Raw genomic sequence first — 23,746 nt, forward strand, 5'->3', positions numbered from 1 at the left:
GATTATATATATATATTGAAAAAGAAATTAAAAGAAGATAATTCAGCAGCTCTTCCACATTCAAACAGCAAAGTTGGTGCCAGAAAATGATGTTTTGTGTTAAAAATGTCCGTACAGTGCATCACTGGGTCGATCCACTGATTAGTTTTATGCGACAATCACAACGTATGAAACGAAGGTCTAGCACCAGTTCATAACAGCTGGCTTTATATATATACCATTTCAATTCTCTCATGAATTTCTTTTCTAGTTTGATATTCTTTTATTCTTATACAAAGTGTGAAAGATTTTATACATTTTCAATTTCTGTACAAGTAAGTTGTGGGAAACAGTAACATCTTTTATACCAAAAATTACTTGTTTATCGTTTCCATTGATTGAACCAGACACAAATAATTGATTATTTAGAAGAGAGTGACAAATTAATAGATTAAGAAAAGAACTGTTTCTGATATTAAATCCTCGGAACATGTTTGGAATCTTTGGGAAACAATAAACAGATGTAAACGTATATGCATTCTATATTTCTGTGTTAACTTCACCACTCAATAATGCAGACCTGTTTCCATGTTTCTTTTTGGACTAATCAATATCTATCACAGATAAATTCTCAATTTAGAATTAATGAGCTGTAATTAGTAGAAAGTTAATTAGATATATATATATGATAAGGAACGCGGGGACCTGTTAATTATCTACACTGTTCTTCAATCTGTCATTGCAGTGGTCTATTTTATCTCACGACCTTTAACTTGTCTTCTTTTAGTTGTCACTTTTTTTTTATTGTTTATCCTAGATAAAAGTAGACACAATTACTGTTTCTAACCTTCTTTTATGTTTTTCAATGTGTGTCAGTCGTCATATAAAATTCATCAATTCTTTTGTGTTTATTTTTTTCAAAGATGAGTGAGTTGTGTTGCACCATGCAAGGAGAGAGAGATGAATCTCACTGTGCATTTCATGTATTCATTAGAAGTATCTCANTGATAATTACACACTTAAACTATATTCGATGCTATTGAAGGTGATTAATGTATATAGTTGCTCACTGATTAAACGATATGATGAACTGAGCAGCTATAAACTATTGAAATGATTGCAATAAGAAGGAAATTTGATATTAGGGAGTGCTGAATAGAAGACTCAGTTTCCTCATTTGCACAATGATTGTTGCCAAATTTTCCATGTTGCTTTTGACTTTACAGAAAGCGATTACTAGGAAGAGTACCTCTTTGAAAATTAGAAAGCCACTTGGAGGAATCATGTATTAGAAAATTGAATGATTGTCATTTTAACAAACATAAAGTATGCATACAGTGATCCTTCGCCTCCGCCAAGTGGTGCCACCATTTGCTTAAAAGTTGTAGGTAGGGCTACTCCTATACCAGTACTAATGTATCTTATGCAACTAGCTCTAGGAATTGTTTTTTTGTTTTTGATGGATACATGAAAAAAATACAACAAAATTCAAAGTTAATAACAATAAACCCTAAACCCAATTTATATAATATAGAGATACTTCCTTCGATTTGTGAAATTTTTAGATTTACATAACTAAAAGTTCTTTAACATTTGATATTATTAAGTTGAAAACTTCATTCTAGTACTGTAATATTTTAGTGATGCAATCTATCTTTTCAGCTAAAGTGGCACAGTTCTGCTATAATATTTTTCTCAGATATAATAAGGTTGGTCATGATCGAAAAAAAGTAAGTAAATAATGGCGATTTTAGTTATAAAAGTTTTCATGGAAAGCTAACTACTTCTTTAAGATAATGTGACGATGGGATGGGAAAGTAAAAAACACTTGAAAAGGATTTGTTTGGTTTAGGATGAGAGGATCAAAATTCATCCCTACATTCCTATACTAGAGGATTTAACTTGGAGATAAATATATAAAAAAAAAAAAAACAAATTACATGTAGAAATTCAAAATGAGTTGATAGTGAATATTGAATAAAAATAAATAAGATGAATAATATATAGTACACCTATAGATTTACTGTTAAAACTTTGAATTAAGTGATTTTTTATTTTATTTTTATATAAATTCGTTTTGTCCTAGTTTCATCCTTAAAAAAGTAATTGTAAAACAGAATTCTCTTATATGTTAATTAATTGAAGAATTTCCCATTGTGTCACTTATCAAAATAAAAGTTTTTGTAACTTTAATAAACATTAAATATCATCTTGTACAAAGATGAAAAAGTTTAAAAACATATAAAAGAATAAAACCTATACATTTAATGCTTTAAGATTTCTTTTATATGAATGAATTAAAGAATTTTTGTTAGTGTCACTAGTCAAAGTAAACACTTGTTAAATCTTATATTATATAAAACTGAAAAAAAAGAGAGTTAAAAAACATATAAGAAATAATCCCTATATTTTAAGGGGTTAAAGTTAATATATTTTTTTTCTAATTTGATTCATATCTCATTAATATTATCAATATTTTGTATATATGTCATTAATACTATTAATATTATATATATATATATATATATATTATATATTTGAAATTATTGTTGATAAATATTTTCACGTATATATTTTCACGTATATATTCTGAATATCCTTGATTGATTCTGACCTGTGGAATAACCTACCCCGTTCTTTAGCCGTTGTCCTTTTCCACATATCCAATATATATGATCAAGTGGATGGTCCAATTTGGTAAAAAGAGGAGAAATTCTCAGAATTGGATAGTTTTATAATATTTAACACAAGCTATTTATATGCAAATCGTACTTTCACTAAAATTATATACTATAGTAATTATACTCATCCAAAATCATAGTGCAAAAAAAAAATGATCTTTCTACTTCAAGAAACCATGAACTAAATTTTCATCAAACACTTTCTTATTGGATGCAACTCTTTCTAGTGGCGCACTCTTACATGAATATGCATGACTTTTGGCGTTTGAGTGTGTGAGTGGAAATAATTAATATCTATAATATCTATAATTAATTAGCCACTCGTCTTTTAGAGATTGATTGATCTAACAATATATAGATCGTTTGCATTAAAAATACTTAAAGTAGTATTTAGTACACATGAAAAGGTACTATATTAACTAATATTTAGAGGGTGATTGGAGATAAATTATAATATTTTTTGTGATGGTTATGAAGAAGTTGAAATTGTAAAATATAATTAAGGTTGGTAAGAACATTGAAGAAGATTCCTTTGTGTGATAATGCCAAATGAGTCTGAGTTAGATGAGAGCATATATGGATGTGTCGTCTTTCTCATGAATTGAAAGCTTAAAGAAACCTACAACTTGCTTTTAACTCAAATTCTACCAATTTCTTAACCCTCCATTTACAATAATTATATTAAAATGGCTAGCTAGGTTAGTAGGAAAAACCTAGCTTCATCAAGGTAAATAATTAATTATCCATTTTTTCTGCTTTCATTTCCAAACTTTATTCATATATTAGGAATGTCATCATCAATAATCACTTCTTTATTCAGTCATTCTAAATAATGGAGAAATTAATGTCTTATATCCATGGCTAGAACAGATTTTGCATGATGCTTCTATCATTCCTTTTCACTTTCTTTTTCTGTCTCCCTCTCTTCTTATCACAGCATATATATTTTCTTCTCCCACACTTTTTTTAAATAAAATATACAATTTGATTTATCTTTCGAAAAAGAATCACTTAAAAAGTATAATGCCCGTGAAACATGAGTTTAATTATATAATGCACACCTACTAATACTATTATATAGTAAGCATAGGCTTAGTTTATTTTCTAATTGATGAGCTTTTTTTTTTTTTCGATAGTATTTATTAGGATGTGATTATATAAATGTTAATTTACAAAAGAAATTGATATTATTTTTAATCTAAAATCTTAAATATTATATTTATAAGTTTTTTTTTTCTTTCTTGTATGATATTTAATTATGTCAAGACTTAGAATCACATTTTATTATTTCTTGACATTAACACACTTAAAACTCTAATTCATGATTACATAATACATAAGTTACTTCAAATATAATTAAACAAGTAAGAGACAAGTTTACGGTAGGGGCACTATTATAAATTGATCTTAGAAGATTATAAAAATATATATAATAAAACCGAAATTTACTTATTTGATAAGAATGAAAAATGATTTGAAAAAAAAAAACACAAAATTTACTTATTTTATATTTGTGAACTAAACATAGAAAATAGGACATACCAATTATTCATTATGATAATGCAAACTCCAAAATTTAAAAGTCCAGCTCAAATTTAAGTTTAGATTAGCCAATTTAAGTATGTGTGAAAATAACTAGAAATGTAAAGAAAAAAAATTAAATGAGACAACAGCATATTTGACTCAATAAGAAAAGGAATTAATTAAAAATCGTTAGTAAATTATATTTATAACATAGAGGGAATTTATTATTTTATGTTGAGTTAAACAATTCAAGGTGAGAATTCTCCATAGTTATTTTTCAAACGGCAGAAAACCCTGATTTGAGCGATATGTTCATTGCTTAATTTTCTCTTAATTTTTTTTTTTTTTTTGCAGTTCTTATATTTGTAATTCTTGATGTGATGTGTTTAATCTGCTTTTGAATTTAGGTAACTGTATGCTCTGACATTAGAGCTTATTGACAAACTTAAACAATTGGTGTTATATGATAATACCAATAATAATCCTACACGGAAAATAAAAAGTAAATATAGAGATATTAAAGGGTAGGACAATTAACGAGATGAATTTAATAACTTATTTAAAATTTAATTTGTAAAAAAAAAAGTGATTTATCAACAAAATAACACTATTAAATCAAGAGTTAATAAGCTACCTTACTTTTTTTATAGTTAATTAATAAGCGAATTTACTTGGTATCTGACTAGAAATACTCTTGTAACTGTGTTATTCTTTCTTGATGTTTTCTTTTCTTGCAACTTCTGTATTTATTTAGTTTTTTAATTGCTTGATTGTACGAAAATACATAAACAAAACCATTACAATAACAATTACAACTATGACTATGAAACAAGTAAGAAAATGTAACCCTCTTGCAATGAAATTAATCCACTACTTTACTATCAAATGTTTGAATAAACAGACCAACCCACAAAATGGTTTAGTGTTTTGACTTTGAACAGTATTACCAAGAATATACTGTCTAAATACCTTAAAGTTTGTCGTAATCTATGAGTTGGGATAAAAACAAACGAAAGTTAAAGTGAACCTAATTATTGATCCAATTTAATTAGTTAATTAATTAAATTATTAAAAAATATTATATTTTCATTATATAAATAAACAATAAGCTTTTAGAAGAAGTAAATAATTTATAATTCACCATTTCAGTTTCTAATCATATATATGTGCATGATTATCAAACTCTCGAGTTAACTCTTAAATTCTTATGAGTTTACGTTCTCAAACATGACTTTTGAGTTAATTCGGAAGTAAACTCTTTTCTACATAAACTCGATAAAATTAATTATGAAATCGGCAGGATCTTGTAAAATTACGAGTTTAGAGGGATTCTATGAACTTGAAAGGGAAAAAAATTAAGAAAAATAAGGTCGTTTGGTCTTTTTTTATTATATATTTAATGAAATGTATCAAAATTAATGACAATAATCCAAGTATTTATGTTTTATTATAATATTTATTTTTATGAACTATATATCTATAAATTTTATTTATTTAAAGTTATATAATTTTGTAGACATATTTAAATTAAGATATTATTTATATAAAATTTTTTCATTTGAAGTAAACTCTTACGAATTCATGAGTTGAGTTTACTGTACTCTTAATCTTGTATATCTGTGTATATATATTATCTGGAAAGTCAGAAGTTTTATGATTTCATCACGTTCACTTCACGTTTTTAAATACCAGTGTGAATTTGATATGTATTTTGCAAGTCCCTTCGAATTATGAAATTTTGGTTGACGGACACAACTTTCAAAGTCTTCCTCTCCTACAAAATATATATATATATATATATATATATATATATATATATATTTTCTTGAGTCATACAAAGACCAATCTTGATTGAATGAAGAGAAATTCCTGATAGTCTTGCTTTTACACTCTAATTCAATATTCATGTGTTGAACAAGAATATGCATGGAACAAATTAAAAGAAAAAGTAGTTAATTACATAGAGAAGAATATATATATATATATATATATATATATATATATATATATATATATATATATATATATATATATATATATATATATGTTTTTATGCTAAAGTTAATTAGACCATATGAAGAGAGTTCTATAAATTAATTACTCTCTGCTACGATATTATTATATCCATTAATCATAAAATAAGTTGAAGGTTGGATAGAGGGATCCTGTGTAGTCCCAGAGGACATAAATGCTCCAAATAAGATAAGGTATCCCTATCTTTATGATTTTTTATCTATTTTAATTTTTATTTTTATAATAAGGAAAAAGTTGTAAAAATATCCAACAATAAACTATATCCATCCAATCAAATTTCGTGGGTGTGACTACATTTTCATTAACCCCACACATTACTCCATCATCATCATATATACCTTCAAACCAAACCATTTTTCTGCTCTCTCTTTCTTTCTCTCTAACATACACACACTAATTACATGCATATACATCATAAAGTTTCGTTTTTTATTTGAGGGGTTTCAGAAAATCTGAATCTGGTGAAGGGAAAATGGGGAGGAAGTGCTCGCATTGTGGAATTATAGGGCATAATTCAAGGACCTGCACATCTTTGAGAGGCTCTTCTTTCGTTGGACTTCGTCTCTTTGGCGTGCAATTAGACACTTGTGTTACCATCAAGAAAAGCTTCAGCATGGACTCCTTACCCTCTTCATCATCTTCCTCATTTTCTTCTTCAAGAATAACCATCGATGAAAACTCTGACCGAACCTCTTTTGGGTATCTATCAGATGGTCTCATAGGTCGAGTTCAAGAGAGGAAGAAAGGTATATATATCATTATGTTTCTTTCTTCTTTCAATCATGTTTTTTCATCTTTCCAACCTTCCTGGAATATCTTTTAGACTACTTTTCCTTGATTCTTATCTACATAGTATCTACCATTTCATCGAATAATACCTAACATTGGTGTTATGCATATCTATCAGGAGTGCCATGGACAGAAGAGGAACACAGAATATTCCTTGTCGGACTGGAGAAGCTGGGAAAGGGTGATTGGAGGGGAATCTCCAGAAACTTTGTGACCACAAGAACTCCAACACAAGTGGCAAGCCATGCTCAGAAGTACTTTCTTAGATTGGCAACTATAGATAAGAAGAAGCGACGTTCAAGTCTGTTTGACGTGGTACATATGCAAAAAATTAACCATGATTTATGTTTCTCTTTACACTGAAAAGCTATTTATTTACTTTTTCTCTTTTCCTTGTACTTTGTCGTTGAATCAGCAGGTGGGTAGCAACAACGTAGGAGGTTGTAATTCAGTTTCGGCTTATCATAAAAAAGATGATTCGAAATGTGAAGTTAAGAATAGTGATGCCACTTTGTCGTTGCTAGGGCGCATAACCTACTTTCAACAAGAAACGAAATCGGATTATAAGAAGCAAGAAAAGCTTGATAATTGCCCTCATCAAGTTCCTAATCTGGAGCTTACTCTTCGTTCCTGCTTGGGACAATTAGTATGACTTCATCACTCATGTGTTATATAAATACATATAAAAATTCTCTCAGGAATTGATGTACCCTTTTATCTGTTCTCAAGTGTCAACTCATGTCCAAGAACATCATATGGTCAAAGAAACACATTGTTCTTTGCAGCAATTCTAGTCATACTCGTTATTATCTATGGAATAATCAGATCCCTTCAAGATATATATATATAATAGTTGACTAAAATTATACCACATATATATATATATATATATATATATATATATATATATATGCAAATAAAATCTATGTGGAATCCAAATTCGAGCAAGTGTTATAGTCATTAGGCTACGTGATGAGATCATTCACATCGAATTAGTTTGCTTAATAGTGTTTAGACTTTAATAAGTAAGTTTTTCTTCTGTCTTTTTGCTTAATTAAATTAAACACTTTCACTCCAAACCATTATCAAGAATATCCCTAATGTTTGTTAAGAAAAGAACTCAGTGAAAGAAAAGAATCACTAATTAAGCACAGGAAGCTAAAATGTCAGAAATATCAAACACTTTTGGATCATTGCTTTATAAGCAAGGAGTACTTATCAACCTCATTTTGAGTTATATAAGTAAATTAGAAGAGATAAATAAAGAGAAGCTAGAAATTCAAGAACATCAATGGAATTAAAAGGAACACCTCAAAACTCAATATTGCAGATTATATCCTGATATAGATCAGACAAAAGAGATGACACATGACACAACTTTTTCCTTGTAAATATAGTGATGTGCGAAATGGAAAGAAATATCATATTAGCTAAAAATTCCAGAAAAAAAAAAAACCATAATTGTTACTGATTAAGATAGAAAAAGGTTGACCTAAAAAGAATAAGTACGGCATATTACAGTTTTTCTAATTCTTATAAAAAAAAAAAGAACTCATCATCTTCACTCGTGTTAACATCAGTTAAAGCACGGCAAACAAGATATTCTTAAATAAATATTCTCTTTTGCTCATTAATAACATTCGACGTGTAATTCATATTTTATCTTGAAAATACAGAAAATTCAAAATTTAGATAAAAAAAATACGGATTTGTATTTTTTTTTAATATAGCATTTGATGTTTTTACAAGATATCCTTAAAACAACTTTTTAGTGAATCAATTAATTTTTTTAATGAAACCAAACTAATTAACCCCCGTCGAATTTGATTCAACTTTTTTTACACTTTTATTCAAATCGAATCTAAACAAAGTTATTGTGATATTATTTATCAATTTATCTCGTTAAATAATATCCATAAATATAATTGTATTCTAACGTATGAGAGGTCATATTATAGACTGAACGGACTATTTTATTGTAATAGTATGATTAAGAGACAGAATCAAAACAGTCAATCCATAAAGAGATTAGTGTTAACTCTGTTTAATTTAAGACAAATTATAACTATTATTAATTAAATCATCATAATAATTAGATTGTGGCTAATAAAACTTATTTTAAAATCAATAAATACGGAAGCCGAATTTTGACTGAGGCAGTGTAAAATATCTTCTACATATAACTTTCTGATTTATCAAACGTTTTTACCGAATAACAATTGAACACCTTAAGTTAGACATTATTTCTATATTGTTGAGCTCTACTTTCATATCCGAAACAATTTTATATATATATATATATATATATATATAAACAGAAGAAAAGTAGAACGTGCATTGCACTGCAATTTGAAGACTAAGTTGTTAATCAGTAGTTTTCAGTGTTTGACATTTGACAACAGATCACACCCATTCTGTAAATATTTCAGATTTCTTCGACACTATGTCAAAGTTTTAGAGTCTTTCACTGCTGCATATTGCAAGAGAAATTTCGGTGACACACCAGTAAGATTATCTTAATTTTTCATAATATAACAAAATCAGAAAAGTAAGAGTAATGAATAACTTGAAATTCAGTAGTAGCAAAAAGTGCTTAAGATCTGATGAAGAATTCGTACGCATTCATTGGTGAAGCCTTTTTCTTCTAGCAACTTCTTTTGTGTAATTCTGAGTACAATTAATGAGTAACAACTTTTTTTGGTGATGTGATGAGCAATTAACATGTTTGGAAGTGACCAGAAGGGCAATCCCTTTCATGCACATTATCTATATATATATACCCCAAGATACCAGCATTGGCACCATATACCATATGCTTCCTCTCACATTCAAAATGATGTCGATGTGCAGAAAGAGACTCATGCTTTTCAGAACAAACCAATGGCCCCCCACATCAACACAGACATTTTTGTCTTCACTCATACCACCCTTCTCCGCCATAAATTTACCAAAACAAATCAACAACACTATTTTCCATCTCCTTTCATTTCCATTACTTTTTGCAGATTCATAATTTCATGTTTTTTCACTTCACAGAAATTGCTTATACGATAGGCATGTATTGAGATAAACTTAAATTTTAAAGATTTATTATTTTATTAGGTTTGGATATAGTAATATTTGGTTTGATTTGATAGAGATAAAAGAGAAATGAGTAGTTATGATTTTGTATTTATTAGGTAGAATATTATTTTATGATAGAATAAGGAGATTTTATTTTTAGGTAAGTTATATCTTATTGTCGATTTTTATTATTTGTAATTAATCCAAAGTCAATTATTTATAATGGATTGAAAAGTAAAATTATTTGTTTGGATCATCTTACGTGTAGAGTGAGACTTTCCCATCATGACTCTCATTAACCTTTCTAACAAACAATTGTTGTATCCAGCTGACTTTCTCGTTTTTGATGTTATTGTCAAGCAGATATGTTTTTTCTTGGTTTTATACTTTGATAGGAAAGTGTAAACTACTTGGTAAAACGAATCAATCAAAGATTAGATGGTTTAATTAACTTTTTAATCATATGATGAATATTACTCTCGTACAATATCCTTGATGATATAGAATGTATATTATTCCGTGAGTAGAAAGTGAAGAATATCATCGTATATATATACTCGTGTTGATTATAGATGTGAGGATAAGGAAATAAGGGAAATAAAAGCGCGTCCACAAGATTCTGCAGATAATATATGCCAAACAAACCCTTCTGGGACTTTCTTTATGTCCTGAAAGCTGATATTAATTTTTGCTTTTTTTGTAAACATCCATTCACGAGGCGTTGCGTCAAAGATGCCATCGTGTTTCTTAATTAAATTCTGTGGAAGCACTTTTTCCCTTCAATTTCATCTGTCTGCACTCTAGATTTATTTATAAATCATAACAAAGGAAATATTGTAATACAATTCAATAATATTATTATGTATATATTGATAAATAATGAGAATATCAGTAGCAAAAAATTTGAGAAACTGGCGTCATGAATAATTTGATTATAGAGGTTAAGTGAGAGAAGCTTCATGTTGAATGGCGTAATTGTGGTGAAGTTCCTATGAAAGTATTATTGGAGTTGTTAACGCGCTTCTTGAATCTTGAATTCTTGAACTTTTAGGTCTGCGCCTGTATAATTTTTTAAACAGCAAATGTTTTTTTAATAAATGCTTTTTTGTTTTTTACTTTGATTTTCTTAGCCATTACATAGATAGGATGCTTAGCATTTACTTTAGTAATTAATTGTGTGTGAAATGCATTTTAACCAATCGAATTATTAAATTTTATAAAATTATTCTGATAATTTTGTATATTAAGATTTTAAATAAAAATTATTTATTTGTTTCAAAATGCATCTTATATTTAAACTGACCGAAAATGGTTGCATTATATGAAGTTTATCATGAAAAGGATGACCCTACCAAAAAAAGGTCATAAGTTTATACGAGATTTTCGATATGCATTTTTAAATTTGTACATATTGATAGTAACAAAAGAAAACAAACTTATTATTAAAATGTAAAATCAGTGTTTAAATTAATAAAATTATGGTAATGGGTACAAAGGAAAAGTAAGATAAGCTCCGTAAGAAAAACATGGTTGTGGAATTATCTTCAACATTGATAAGCATGACATGGATAAAGGAATATCATTGAAGGACCACCTTTTTCCTTTGGGCAAAATAAATGCTGCCATGTTCTCCATAGACGCCTACCTCTTTCCTCCTTCTGTCAATATCATTTTTGAATATGCAATTATGCCACTCATGGCCTAGCTAATTACCACATACCATTAAGTTAGATACCAGGAACGTCACAAAATATCACCTATATATACCGTAAAAAGTAAAATGCACGGTACTATTTCTCTCTGACGGTCGGTTACACCGAACGGCCACACTTGCCAAACAGGTTGGACTTTATCAAATTGGATCAATTCTTATTGGACTCAAGGCCCATCGCATCACAAACGTGAATGATATCCAAACAGAAATATCGTCAAATAATATCCAAACAGAGATATCATCAAATCATATCCAAACAGGGATATTATCAAATCATATCCAAACAGAAATATATTAAGTCATATCCTATGTTTGTTTATATCTTATTTTATATTCTACTAATCTTATATCAATCCAAAGCCTATAAATAAAGGGCTAAGCATACTCTCTCCTATAATCACTTTGCCATTCTCCCAATTACTTTCTCAGACTAAGCACTACGCTGCTTAGGATTGAGGAACATCGTCGGAGTGCCTTTTGAGGTACCTTCCCCCCTCGGCCAAAGCTTGAAGATCACCGGACAGTCAAGCTTAAAGCGAAGCGTACGGTCAAGATCCAAGGCGATTAGAAAGTGAGAAAACTACGTCATCGAGATTAGTTCTTTCGGTCCCCAAAATTATCACCAAAACACATAAAAAAAACTCAATTCTTCACAGAAATTATTTGAATTTATGATGTAAAATTGATGATGTAGTTGAAATATGAAGATATTAAAAAGAAAATGCATTGTAAGGATTTGTTATTGTGAAAGAAGGTAGCCAATGGGAGGGATCCTCTGGTTCATGATTTTGTTAAAATATGGAAATAAATGAAGGGGACCACTGAGGATTCCCTTTTGGTTGATGATGAATGGTGAATGAGCAAAAATGTGGAACAAGTAAACCTGCTGAATAGTGATTGGATTTGGAAGAGACCAACGTTATCGGGCTTGCCACCATTCATTCTTAGACCGATGATATGACAGCACATGCTTGTGCTTAAATGATGAACAAATGCATCAGATGCCAAAAACATCAAACCAAACCCCTTCTGGCTTTGTTAAAGTTCCTGCAATGCGTTTTGTCATGTCTGTAAAATTTCAATCAGGTACATATAATGAATGGCTGGTTGGTTACCCATGCTATGATTGTCCCTGTGTGGGTTTATCACCACGTACTGGAAGATAAATGCATTTCTATACACAGAGAACCCAAACATCTACTCCTACATACACCACATATCCTCTTATTTTATCATATTTACTTGTGTGTCTTATTCAGCCGGATTAAAATTAAGAGAAACCATTATGTATTTTATATTTTTTTTTTCCAGCGACTATTTTCAAAGTAATACTGTATATCATGAATGAAGGAAAACTTTTTAATTAACATTGCATAGAACTTTAAAGAAAAATTCTAAACTTTGGTACAAACAGAAATTCTTAACCAATTTCCTTATAAAAAGCATTCATCGATAAGAAAATAATTACTCAATAGAAATAGCTTCTAAAACAATCAAGTAACAGAGACATGAATGATTTCCAAAATAAAAATGCGAGCCTAAGATATGCTAGCTTCAGTCTACGAAACCAAAAGCCACTTACTAAAATTTAAGTGCGGAAAAGTAATACTTATACACTGCTAATTTTTTATACCATCACTGATCCTCTCTTCTGTTGTATTTTCTTTTTTTAAAAATTGAGCTTTTTTCTAGATAATATAGACAAACACCATCCAACGACCTTTTGCAATTGGAAACTTCAAACGGTTGCTAGTTGACTCAAGAAAACCAGCGGTTTCTTGGGCGGTGATGACGGACAGATATTTCAGGTTACTCAGTAACCGGTGAAGCTTGTTTGCCACAAACGACACATTTCACGTATTTAGTAAAGAATTACAAGAAATGAATGGCAAATCAAATTATCTTCCATTATAATTTCAAAAGTTATTGACATGGTACATTTTACCTTGATGACTGCCTTGAGTCTAAAACTTGTACAGGGAAATTACACATTCCAAACTTAATCAACCCAAAATTTTTTGAATAAAATAAAGGGGAAAAGTAAGGGAAAAAAATTCAAGAGGATTGTATCTAAAATGAAATACACTAACTGCAACTACATATTACTTTATACACAACAGGCCATTCAAGTTAATAACATGGCCCCAATTACTAGGTTAGTTGCTGTATCCGGTTGAAACTCCTGGCTCCCTTGGCATACTTTTGTCATTTACTCTTACTATTCCAGTGCGTGTTCTGAAAGCAGAGAGTATATAAAGTATTTTGCAAAGGAAAACTCTTTCATTTAGTAAACCTTATTTATATTGTTTTTAGCACTTGTCCTCCCGTAGTATTGAGAAGCCGTCAATTAAAGCCCGCAAATTTCATTTCTGCTTCATAATAAATGTGAATATCACGAATCATGAGAGCCTTGAACCATCAAAGTAATACGCTTAGCACTGTCTACACGAAAGCTGTCCCCTTTAAATGCAATCTGAGAATGAAGTCATTCAAAAGTCAGGATCTTTTAGAAATTGAAGCAACAAAAACTTATAAATTTTTATATCATTTGTCAATTATTAAAGCTATAAGATACCTCAGTTGAACTATCAGGAGGGAACCACCGCAACAATGCCCCAAGATGCACAACTGCTGGAATTAGCTTGAAGAGTAAAGGTGTAGTCACCTGCACTATTTCTGTTTGTGTAAGCTTCAAAATCTCCACAAATAGTTGTGAACATAATACTAAAAACATGCAAGGATTACACATAAAACTGGCTATAGCATTCAAAAACTGGCACAATAATTTTGCGTAGGAAGGCCCAATGTTTTTACTAGTGATAACTTCTTAAACTTCAATCACATTTACTAGTAATCCCCTGCTTAGTTAAAATAAAGATGATCAACAAACAGAATTTATCTACCAAAAAAACAACGCGGTTTCGGTTCGGGGGCTTGAAACAATACTTTGCCAAAGTAGGAGTAACTTGTAACCGAATCATAATGGATATAGATACCTAATCCCTATCCTGTGTATTAAGACCATGAATTTATCATGATAAAACAAAACTCTAGTGATGTTTAGTAAATGCTTGTTCGAATCCATAAAGTAACCCCCACCAAGATTGTTAAAACACCAGTATTTCAACATTGTTGTGTGATCCGATAATTACTAGTTTACTAGATATAAAAAGGACCAGTGGGAGCAACATTGTTATTCTATAAAATAGTGCACGCGTACCAAACTAAGAGCTGTTGTTCCCAGGAGCAATAGATACAACTTTCCCTGCAGTAGGAATCAGACATTCAGTTCATATATTTAAATTAACTGCAGAAACAATGCAATTACATTCACATTTCAAATGATAATAAGCACTGCCAGAAAACTGAATTTTTTTTTTAAATAAAAATATTTCCTTTATTTATAAATTGCTTCCTACAATGCAGAAAGATAAATTGCAGTCTTCATAGAAACAAAGTAGCTGAAATGATTGTCTTGAAATGAAGTACATACCTCAACTAAATGAAGATTTGAAGCACGGCTGAGAAGAACAAAGGAAAATTCCCCAATTTGTGCCAGGGACATCCCAACCTACGCATGTGGAATAACCTAAGGCTCTTCCGTCAATGAAATGTATGACGTAATCAACAGACAGACGTAATTGTATTAATTGATGACAAATCTTACAAGAAGCGAAGTCTTGTTGCTGTATCCAAACCCCTTAACAACAGATGCAGCTACAATTGTTTTTATAATGATCACCAATATAACAGCTGCCAGTAAAATGTCAACATGATTCCAAAGGAAATGGACATGTATAAGCATCCCAATGCTGGCCAAGAACAGAGCAGCAAAAAAATTGCGAATTGGCTCAACCTAAATATTAACAACCTTGAGTAAGCTCAAAACTATAGCAAAACATGAGTCATCTCAAAACATATATATGCTTCAAGAAGGTTTCCTAAAATTCATTTGGGTGCCACCACCTTACATGAATCCGTGATGAAAATACAAAGTTGTATCAAGTATAATATAAAAGCATCCTCATTCCACTAAACACGCTTAACATGTACCCAAGAAAAAAAAAGAACATAATGAATACTGGGTATCAAGCATAACATAAAAGCATAATATAAAAGCATCCTTAAAACACAAGTTTACATCCAAGAACATAGTAAAACTAGTCACTACAAAGAACAGACCCTAGAATTATTTCTTACTTGTTCAAGTGTATGCTGACCAAGATCTGTTGTTGATATCATCACTCCCGCAGCAAAGGAACCTAGTTCAAGACTTAAACCCAGCTTATCACTACACTGAAAAGAAACAACAAATATTAAAACACTTTGTTGAAGGCACACATGTTGTTCGGGCATTGTAAATGTTATGTATAAATAAGTCAGACATGCATACATTGTCTTTATTCAAAGGAAGTGAACATAGGTACTAGGGAGTTTACAACAACTCTGCCAACTGAGAGACTTGGTAGGCATACATGCATTTAAGCAACCCCTTGGATTTAGGGAAATAAAGTTTGGTGAATATTACTCGTCAATGGAAAACAACCACAGACTCATCCAAGATTAAGAGTATTATACATTATAGATGATAAAACAGACAACTAAGATGACAAGGTTTGGCAAGAAATGAAAGATTGAGATTTGATACACACCCAAGCAACAAGTAGGCAGAAAGCCACTGATGCCAATTGATAAAGTTCATTCGTCTGCACAGAAAAAAAAAATACATAAAACCTAATGCACAAACAAACATTTAAGAACAGAGAAAAAGATCTATCTTCACCTGAGAGGATAAACTTATCATTAGCTTAAGGAACCATGGTACACAAGTACGAGATAATATTGTCAAAATGGCCAAAAATGCAATTAAGGTCACCAATCTGAAATAACAGAATTAGTAAACCAGTAGGAATAAATGACAGAAAAAAAATACAACCAAGTACGACGAAGAAAGTTAATATCATCAGCACATCAAGTGAAGTTAACTGTCTTACAACATTCAACAATGAAACGGAGTATATGTTATATAATTATGCAAGAATAATACTTGTACGTATAAGTCTTTTACTTTAATTTAGATTGTTTATGGAATAGGAATAAGATTTTTTATGACATTCATCTGGGCCTCGTCTCATGGTATCACCAAAGAAGTCTTCATCTCAAGAATGCAAGATGAACAAAAAGCTTTATTCTATTCATGAGTTTGCTTTCTTCTTTCTATTTTGTTGTTTTGCCTTTGATAGGGTAGAATTTTGTGTACTATTTTATATGAACTCCTTTCTTGTAGCTCCTTCTTATAATTATAATTATTTTTTTTACAAAAGATTTTTAAAATAACTTTATCACTGTAGACAATAGTGAGATTAAAATTTATGCACCACCATGTTTCTCTTTATAAATTTACATTTTGAGACATTCAATAAGTGTAGTAGAACTTTATGTTAACGTATCATGATCAATACTGGTAAGAAGTGGCCGACTGGTCTCGCACACCAAAATTTCTTAATTCACTTGCATCTTCATCTTTAACTCTCGTAACAAGAAAAGAATAAAAACTATGAGCAGAATATCCTTCATGGATCACAAAATATATGTTGAATTGGACGCAATGGAAAGACACAATGAGAATATTATGTTGCTGCTTGGAGAACCTTGGGGTTTAATATCATTTATCATATATTTCATAAACTATGGAGAGAGAAGACAAATGATGAACAATTCATCCTACAATTAACTTACGACTTAGCCATGGATACTACTCCTTGAAGAACACCTGATGTTCCACCCAAAACAGGAAGCAGTGCAAAGAGCAAACCAACGGCACAATCCTGAAAAGAACCAACAATTTCAAACATTTCACAAGAAGACAAATGTGAGAAGAAAAGTCTTAACAAGGAATATCAGGGTCATTCATAGCCTCTCCACTCTTTTTGCACAAGTAGCAGTAGCAATGTTTCAGTCATTCATGTGCATTCATTAACACAAAAATTACAGTACATACCTGCAGTATCAGAGTTCCAATTGTAACCTGACCATGAAGGGCATTGACGCTATTCCTTTCCATTAAGAATTTCAAGACCTGGGGATCAAAGAAGGAAAAAAAAACAAATTTAAAGTAAATAACAACTTAGAAAATCTGCTTTCCATATGCCAGAAAAGCTTTTTTTGTTCCCTACTACTTCTACCAGCATTAGTACGTATAATCCTAAATCGGTAACCTTAGGTTGTACTTTTTTTTCCTATATCAGTGAAAATAACAACAGATTGTGGATATATATGATATTCTGCTCGGTGTTTTTTGAAACACTCAAGCAGTACGTACGAATCTTCCTTGTTCTCAGCTGAGGAAATAATATATTTTAAGTTAATGCATTGTATAGAAGTGACACCAAAGAAGTTTGATAACATCTAGAAAAGAAGTGATCACAGCAAGAGCTTAGCATTTTAGTTTTTTCATCAAGAAAAATCCGCTCAACTACTCAATACAACAACTAGAGTATTGCATAAGAATTTCCCCTCAAATAAGAATTTCCCCTCAATCAAACACTAGATAGAACTGTTTCCTTCATAACATTCTACCAATGATCTTCATTCTTTTCTTGATGCAATGAATCCTACTATAGGCGAAAGAAAGACAATACAAACGATAGATTCTCATTATACAAAAGGAAAAAAAGAGCCACAGAGACAATGCAACAACTAATCTATTCATATCATTAATCAATATTCCTTTAAGAAAATGACAAAAAAAGCATGATATAGAAGCCCCAAACATGATAACATACCACACGTAAGGGTAAAAGGACAGTTGGAAATGCAAGCAATCCTCTCCAACTTAACAATCCCAATGAACATATACATCTTAAATTCACCAAACAATTAAAAAGCTTTTATCAATTCATTAGTTAATTTTTCTCTAGCTCTTATGCCACTGTCTATGAGATATGACTATCATATGATCAAATAATCTATTCTGCTTCACTAAAGGCAACTATTTTGTCCTTAAAGTTTTGCTGGATTTAATCTGATACTGAAGCCTATTGTAACACTTTTTCCCCTAAGGACCACCATCTTCCAAAAAGAAAACCTTTATTCCTCATATTTTCTACTGTCCACCAATAATTAACACTTAGCTGAAAAACTGACAGTTGTGTAGAATATAGAAATATGAACACCATCAAATCTAACCCAATAGCAACCAAGAAATGATTACAATAGTTTGTTGCAATTATAGAAGTACAGCCTTAGGTTACTTAAACACTATACGCCTGTGGTTAAATATTAAACAACATAACAATCACGTTCCAGTGAGGACAGGAAATTACCACAGCTGTTGAAGACATGGATAGAAATGCACCTACAAATATTCCTTCAGATGATTTACCACCACATAACTGCAGGCAGGATTTAGGTGCATTTATGAGGAATTTATTTACATCAAAGTGGAAATGTTTTTTGTAATTAATATTTCTAGAAGTAAAATGCATACCGAAGCTGTTATTCCACACAAGCACATAAATAAGAAAATTTGGAGTAGGCCTCCAAGGATAGCCACCGCTCGAACAACTCGAAGCTGCAAACATAAAAAGAAATATATATATATATATATATATATATATATATATATATATATATATATATATATATATATATATATGGTAAGTATGGCTGAGATAAAAATATACAAGTTCAACCTAAAAGAAATAGTGAGTGTACAAGCCAACCTTCGTTGCTGAAAACTCTAAGCCCAATGCAAAGAGCAAAAAGATGACACCAAATTGAGCAACTGTCTCAACCTGCAAGGAGTGGAAGCAATATGCAAGATTACTAGCAGAAAAAATAGATGACATTCGATCATCACTTCATTTCAATGTCTTCTAGAAAGAGAGTATCCATCACACATCGTGATTCCATTCAATCAATGATTTTATTTTTGTTACAAATGTGGCTAGCTAAAAGAAGGGAGGGGGATATTAGTGTACATGACAAAAGAACTATAAAGGCGACATACTTGAACCATTTCACTAACAAAACTCAAACCTCCTGGTCCAATGATTGATCCTGCTAGCAGATATCCAGTCATCACCTGCAAATTTGTATGTATGGATTACTTTTTGGAGATATATCATAGAGATATCTACTGAAAACCATAAAGCAAGGTTTGTAATCAAACTGGTTGTCCAGCAGAAGCAAAGGCAATGCCACCACAGGTTGCAGACACAATGACAACCACAAGATCTGATATCAATCTGAAAATATGGCATAAAAAGGATGAGCAACCTAACTAGTTAGTAGTTGCAAGCACTCATATATATAATGTTATTAGAAAAAGAGAGAAAAAATACGAACAGTAAGTAAACCTCAAGTCTAATTGAAGAACTGGATACTTTGACTTGGGATTGGATATGATAAAGACATTGTCCTGTAGTTGAAACAATTGGAAAATTACAAAAAATTAAATCAACTTCTGACAAGATTGGTAGAATTGAGTTTTTCATGCATATTGTAATGATATGGGTGTAACAGAAATTATTTCAATGTTTGAAAAACTTCAACCGCTTGAATAGACATACCTTCCGATCAATTAAAGTTGGCATATCGTCTGCTCTATTCTCATTGTCTAAGTTGAAAACATCGTGGAACTGAAATGGCCTGATAAAAAACTTAACAAATGTTATGGTTCATAGTAAAGGCCTTTGCATTAAATTTTTAAAACTCGGTACCCTTTTTCAGAAAAATTATTTGACTTTTAGAAGAAAGAGGTGCACACTTTTCTTCTTTGCTTTCATTTTTCTTGGGCATAACTCTGGCAACAGTTTCCAAGACAGCCTGATACATTAAAAAAATTATGAGAAGGACCTTAGATCACAATCTTTTCAAGTGAAAATAATAAGCCACATACATAAAATCCCGTAAAAATCACAAGTGATGTTTATCAAAAAAGGAGTGACCAATACAGAGGTTCCCACCCTAAAATTCATTATCCCAGAGAATCTAAAACAAAATTTGACAAGTCATAAGTAAATTATGAACAAGTTATTATCCATTGTAACTTCTGAGATTGAATCAGTTTAATGCTTTTTTAATGAATTATCATCCACTGACTTATTACGTTAGTTTTTCAGTTTGGGACTCATTAAACGACATTTTACTCAGCTAGAAATCGATGCTTCTCGCATAACAGTGCTTTGTAACGAGTGAAATATGGATATAACATGTATACAAACATGTTATGAAGTGTTTGAATTCTCGTTTAGAGCCTCCAAAACCGACTTTCACATTTTCCAAAGGAGAAAACTGAGAAGCATGAGTATTAGGTGGGTGTTTGATTTATATTTTGCACACGCGACAATTGCAGTTCAAAGTCAAAGCACGTGATAGTTTGAGAATTTCTGGCCAAAATCCAAACACACAAGAAGCCAGTTTGTATAGAATGAACTGTTTCCCTACTACACTGTTAAGTCCTGACCAGATTGAAGTCTAGCCTAAAACAAGACACCTAAACTACCTGAATTAGGTCCCTAGAGTGCTACCTCCAATTGCTCCCCAGGCTTGCAAAAATTTAGAGGCAATTAAATATATCATGTAAAGCAATTCACTGCACACCTGCTGTTCAGCAACACTGTTGTTGAAACCACCAGGATCGGTACCTGCAAAAGACTCGGCGAAGTTCACTGAAAGCATTCATTTGAATTAAACTTTTCACTACACTACTCACATGTCGTCAATGATTCAACGCATTCGTTACAATGTATCCATGTGAAACATTTGAAAGTTAACAGCGTCTCATTGGTTTTTCGTCATAAAAGCCAAAAAAAGAATATAGCAAATTGCAGGATTCTAATCGCAGCACACACGTTACTGCGGGAGGTTTTACAGAAAAGGCAAGTTAAATCCAGCAGCACAATGCTAATCAGGAAATTGCAGAAAAGCGCATACGAAGAAGTGAAAGGAAACTCGAATTGGGCGGCATTTTTGATAATTCACACTGCAAAGGCATACGGCAACCACGATCCAACGAGTTGTCGGAAAACATTTACACGAAAATATTTAGAAACTCTTGAGCATTAAAAAATTAAAGTGCGACAAGCTAGATCTGCGAACCTTCATTCTGCTCATTCTCGGGAAACTCTCTTTCGAGAGCCCGATCAATCATGTTCGCGAAGCTATCATCGCCGGATCTCCCAAGCGAGGCATTGACGACGGAGGTTGCGTTTTTCCCGGCGAGGAGAAGCTGCGGCTCCGACTTGGCGTCAGCGGCGAGGAGAGAGAAAGAAAATGTGGGAAGACAAAGAAGGAGATCACATAGAAAGAGAAGGTTGAGAATCGCAGGTGATGTTAACCTCATCTCCCAGACTCAGAGAGAGAGAGAGAGAGAGAGCAATGGAAAAGCTCTGAAACGAAACGACACCGCTGGCAGTTAGCAGCACCGTCGTGTTTGGCGCGCGAATTGTTTATCTCTTACGCGCAGAAAGATGTGACAGAGAAGTTGAGTGGGTTAGAGGGACAGGTAGAGTGCGAGAGGGAAAGTACCGAAAGGTCCTCGATTCGATGTTGTAGAAATTGAAAACGGAAGTTCGAATTCGAACGCGAGAGTGAACACTTGGCACTTGCTATGCACAACGAGGCGCGTGTTTGTCACTGCAGAGCTTATATGGTTACTTTACTTCCGAGTGACTCATGCAAAGCATCGCAACAAGGAACGTTGCCAACAATCTATGGACACGGCCAATACGTAAGGGATTGAACTTTTGCTCACCTCATTTTATTGGATATTCGAATTTTCCCATTTATCATATATTTCCTCATTTTGAAGGAGAATATTTTTGGACTGTGACATGTTAACATTCACTTTTTCCTACTTCCATTTTATAATTATAAGAATATTATTTTATTTTAAAATCTTTTTATATTATTTTTATTAGTTAAATATAATATTTTATTATTTAAAGTGATTATAGTATAGAAATAAGAGAAAGTAATATAGGTCAAAATATTATTCTCTTAATATTTTTTATCTTTAATGAATATTTAATTATTAATTTAAAAATAGACAATAAACTAACATATATTTTGTGTATTAATATGTGTTACTGTGTATAGCTATTATATTATTATATATTTGTAAGGATAATTGGTTCTTTTTCTAAATCTATATGTAATAATATATCTGATTTTAAATGCTAAATTTATCTGGTATTTCCACTGGTCTTATATTTCTTCTCGGTTAATTCTAATGACATGAAAGTTTTTGAAAGTATATTGGATCAAATTAAATATTGATTATAGTGTAAAAGACTATCCAAGTTTAACTGTGGTAATATTTTTAGATGTAGTAAAAGAAAATGTATTGATAGTTTTATCTGCTTTATAGAGTTTGAAAAATAAAAGTTATGCAAAATTTATGGGAGTTTATTTATGGTATGGTAAAAAAAGTTTCTACATTTTCAATGGAATATGACTCAATTATGGATTGTAAAACTATTGATACTCAAAATATAAATTTTATAATATTTTATGAATTTAATTTATAGTACTCATATCAATCTAAGAATTATGAAATGTAAATATTATATAATAAGATAAATACATAGAACCACATCGATAAACATGATTGATTTGTGAGATACAATAATATAGGTGTATAGTAGGGATCGGATAGCACTGTGAGGTCTACCTACATACCGGCGGTCCAATCAAAGACTAATCAACCGCCACCACACAACCGGCCGAAGGCTAAGAAATAGAGTCCGGTTGACACCTGCATAGCTGCAGAGACGGACGAACGTTCCACGAGAGTCACAGGACACCCGTTAGGAGTTAGGGTTCACAGAGGGTTGTCGTCTCATAGTAGCGGCGACGGACAGACGCTTCGGCCCAGTCATGGGACAATAGTCAAGAGCTAGGGATCACAGAGGGTTGCCGTCTCCATAACAGTGGCGAAAGACGGACGTTCCACGGG

General features: G+C 31.4%; 2 protein-coding genes across 4 annotated transcripts; one reads left to right on the forward strand and one right to left on the reverse strand.

Annotated features, from left to right (window-relative positions):
- Positions 1-6,519: 6,519 nt before the first annotated feature.
- Positions 6,520-7,816, forward strand: LOC106767245 (transcription factor MYBS3). 2 transcript variants are annotated; one of them, XM_014652093.2, is made up of 3 exons: positions 6,520-6,964; positions 7,126-7,322; positions 7,423-7,816. In XM_014652093.2, exons 1-3 carry the CDS (start codon positions 6,691-6,693, stop codon positions 7,657-7,659), a joined length of 708 nt encoding a protein of 235 aa, XP_014507579.1. In that variant the 5' UTR covers positions 6,520-6,690; the 3' UTR covers positions 7,660-7,816. The 2 variants fall into 2 exon arrangements, with proteins under 2 accessions (XP_014507579.1, XP_014507580.1); XM_014652094.2 differs by having other exon boundaries at positions 6,521-6,964; positions 7,426-7,816.
- A 5,850-nt stretch (positions 7,817-13,666) lies between these two features.
- On the reverse strand, positions 13,667-22,480 carry LOC106769002 (K(+) efflux antiporter 4). Of its 2 annotated transcripts, XM_014654435.2 has the most exons (20): positions 21,889-22,476; positions 21,391-21,434; positions 20,555-20,613; positions 20,358-20,436; positions 20,145-20,206; positions 19,958-20,033; positions 19,796-19,870; positions 19,509-19,580; positions 19,274-19,357; positions 19,110-19,178; positions 17,786-17,863; positions 17,524-17,612; positions 16,568-16,664; positions 16,437-16,490; positions 15,985-16,080; positions 15,452-15,640; positions 15,278-15,355; positions 15,005-15,049; positions 14,360-14,449; positions 13,667-14,257 (listed from the first exon to the last, which is right to left on the reverse strand). In XM_014654435.2, exons 1-20 carry the CDS (start codon positions 22,130-22,132, stop codon positions 14,177-14,179), a joined length of 1,761 nt encoding a protein of 586 aa, XP_014509921.1. In that variant the 5' UTR covers positions 22,133-22,476; the 3' UTR covers positions 13,667-14,176. The 2 variants fall into 2 exon arrangements, with proteins under 2 accessions (XP_014509921.1, XP_022639981.1); XM_022784260.1 differs by lacking the exons at positions 13,667-14,257; positions 14,360-14,449; positions 15,005-15,049 and having other exon boundaries at positions 15,277-15,373; positions 21,889-22,480.
- Positions 22,481-23,746: the final 1,266 nt, after the last annotated feature.

This window comes from Vigna radiata, chromosome 7 (assembly GCF_000741045.1).
Source record: "Vigna radiata var. radiata cultivar VC1973A chromosome 7, Vradiata_ver6, whole genome shotgun sequence".
Classification (NCBI taxonomy): domain Eukaryota; kingdom Viridiplantae; phylum Streptophyta; class Magnoliopsida; order Fabales; family Fabaceae; genus Vigna; species Vigna radiata.

Bases quoted from the DNA above. Each gene is read 5' to 3' on its own strand.
- LOC106767245 (XM_014652093.2), top strand. From the start codon at position 6,691: ATGGGGAGGAAGTGCTCGCATTGTGGAATTATAGGGCATAATTCAAGG. The intron at 6,965-7,125 runs GTATATATATCA...CATATCTATCAG, and splicing joins AGTTCAAGAGAGGAAGAAAG to GAGTGCCATGGACAGAAGAG. The intron at 7,323-7,422 runs GTACATATGCAA...TCGTTGAATCAG, and splicing joins GTTCAAGTCTGTTTGACGTG to CAGGTGGGTAGCAACAACGT.
- LOC106769002 (XM_014654435.2), bottom strand. From the start codon at position 22,132: ATGAGGTTAACATCACCTGCGATTCTCAACCTTCTCTTTCTATGTGAT. The intron at 19,871-19,957 runs GTTTGATTACAA...ACAAATTTGCAG, and splicing joins TTGCTTCTGCTGGACAACCA to GTGATGACTGGATATCTGCT. The intron at 15,050-15,277 runs GTATGTACTTCA...TTCCTACTGCAG, and splicing joins CAAATCTTCATTTAGTTGAG to GGAAAGTTGTATCTATTGCT.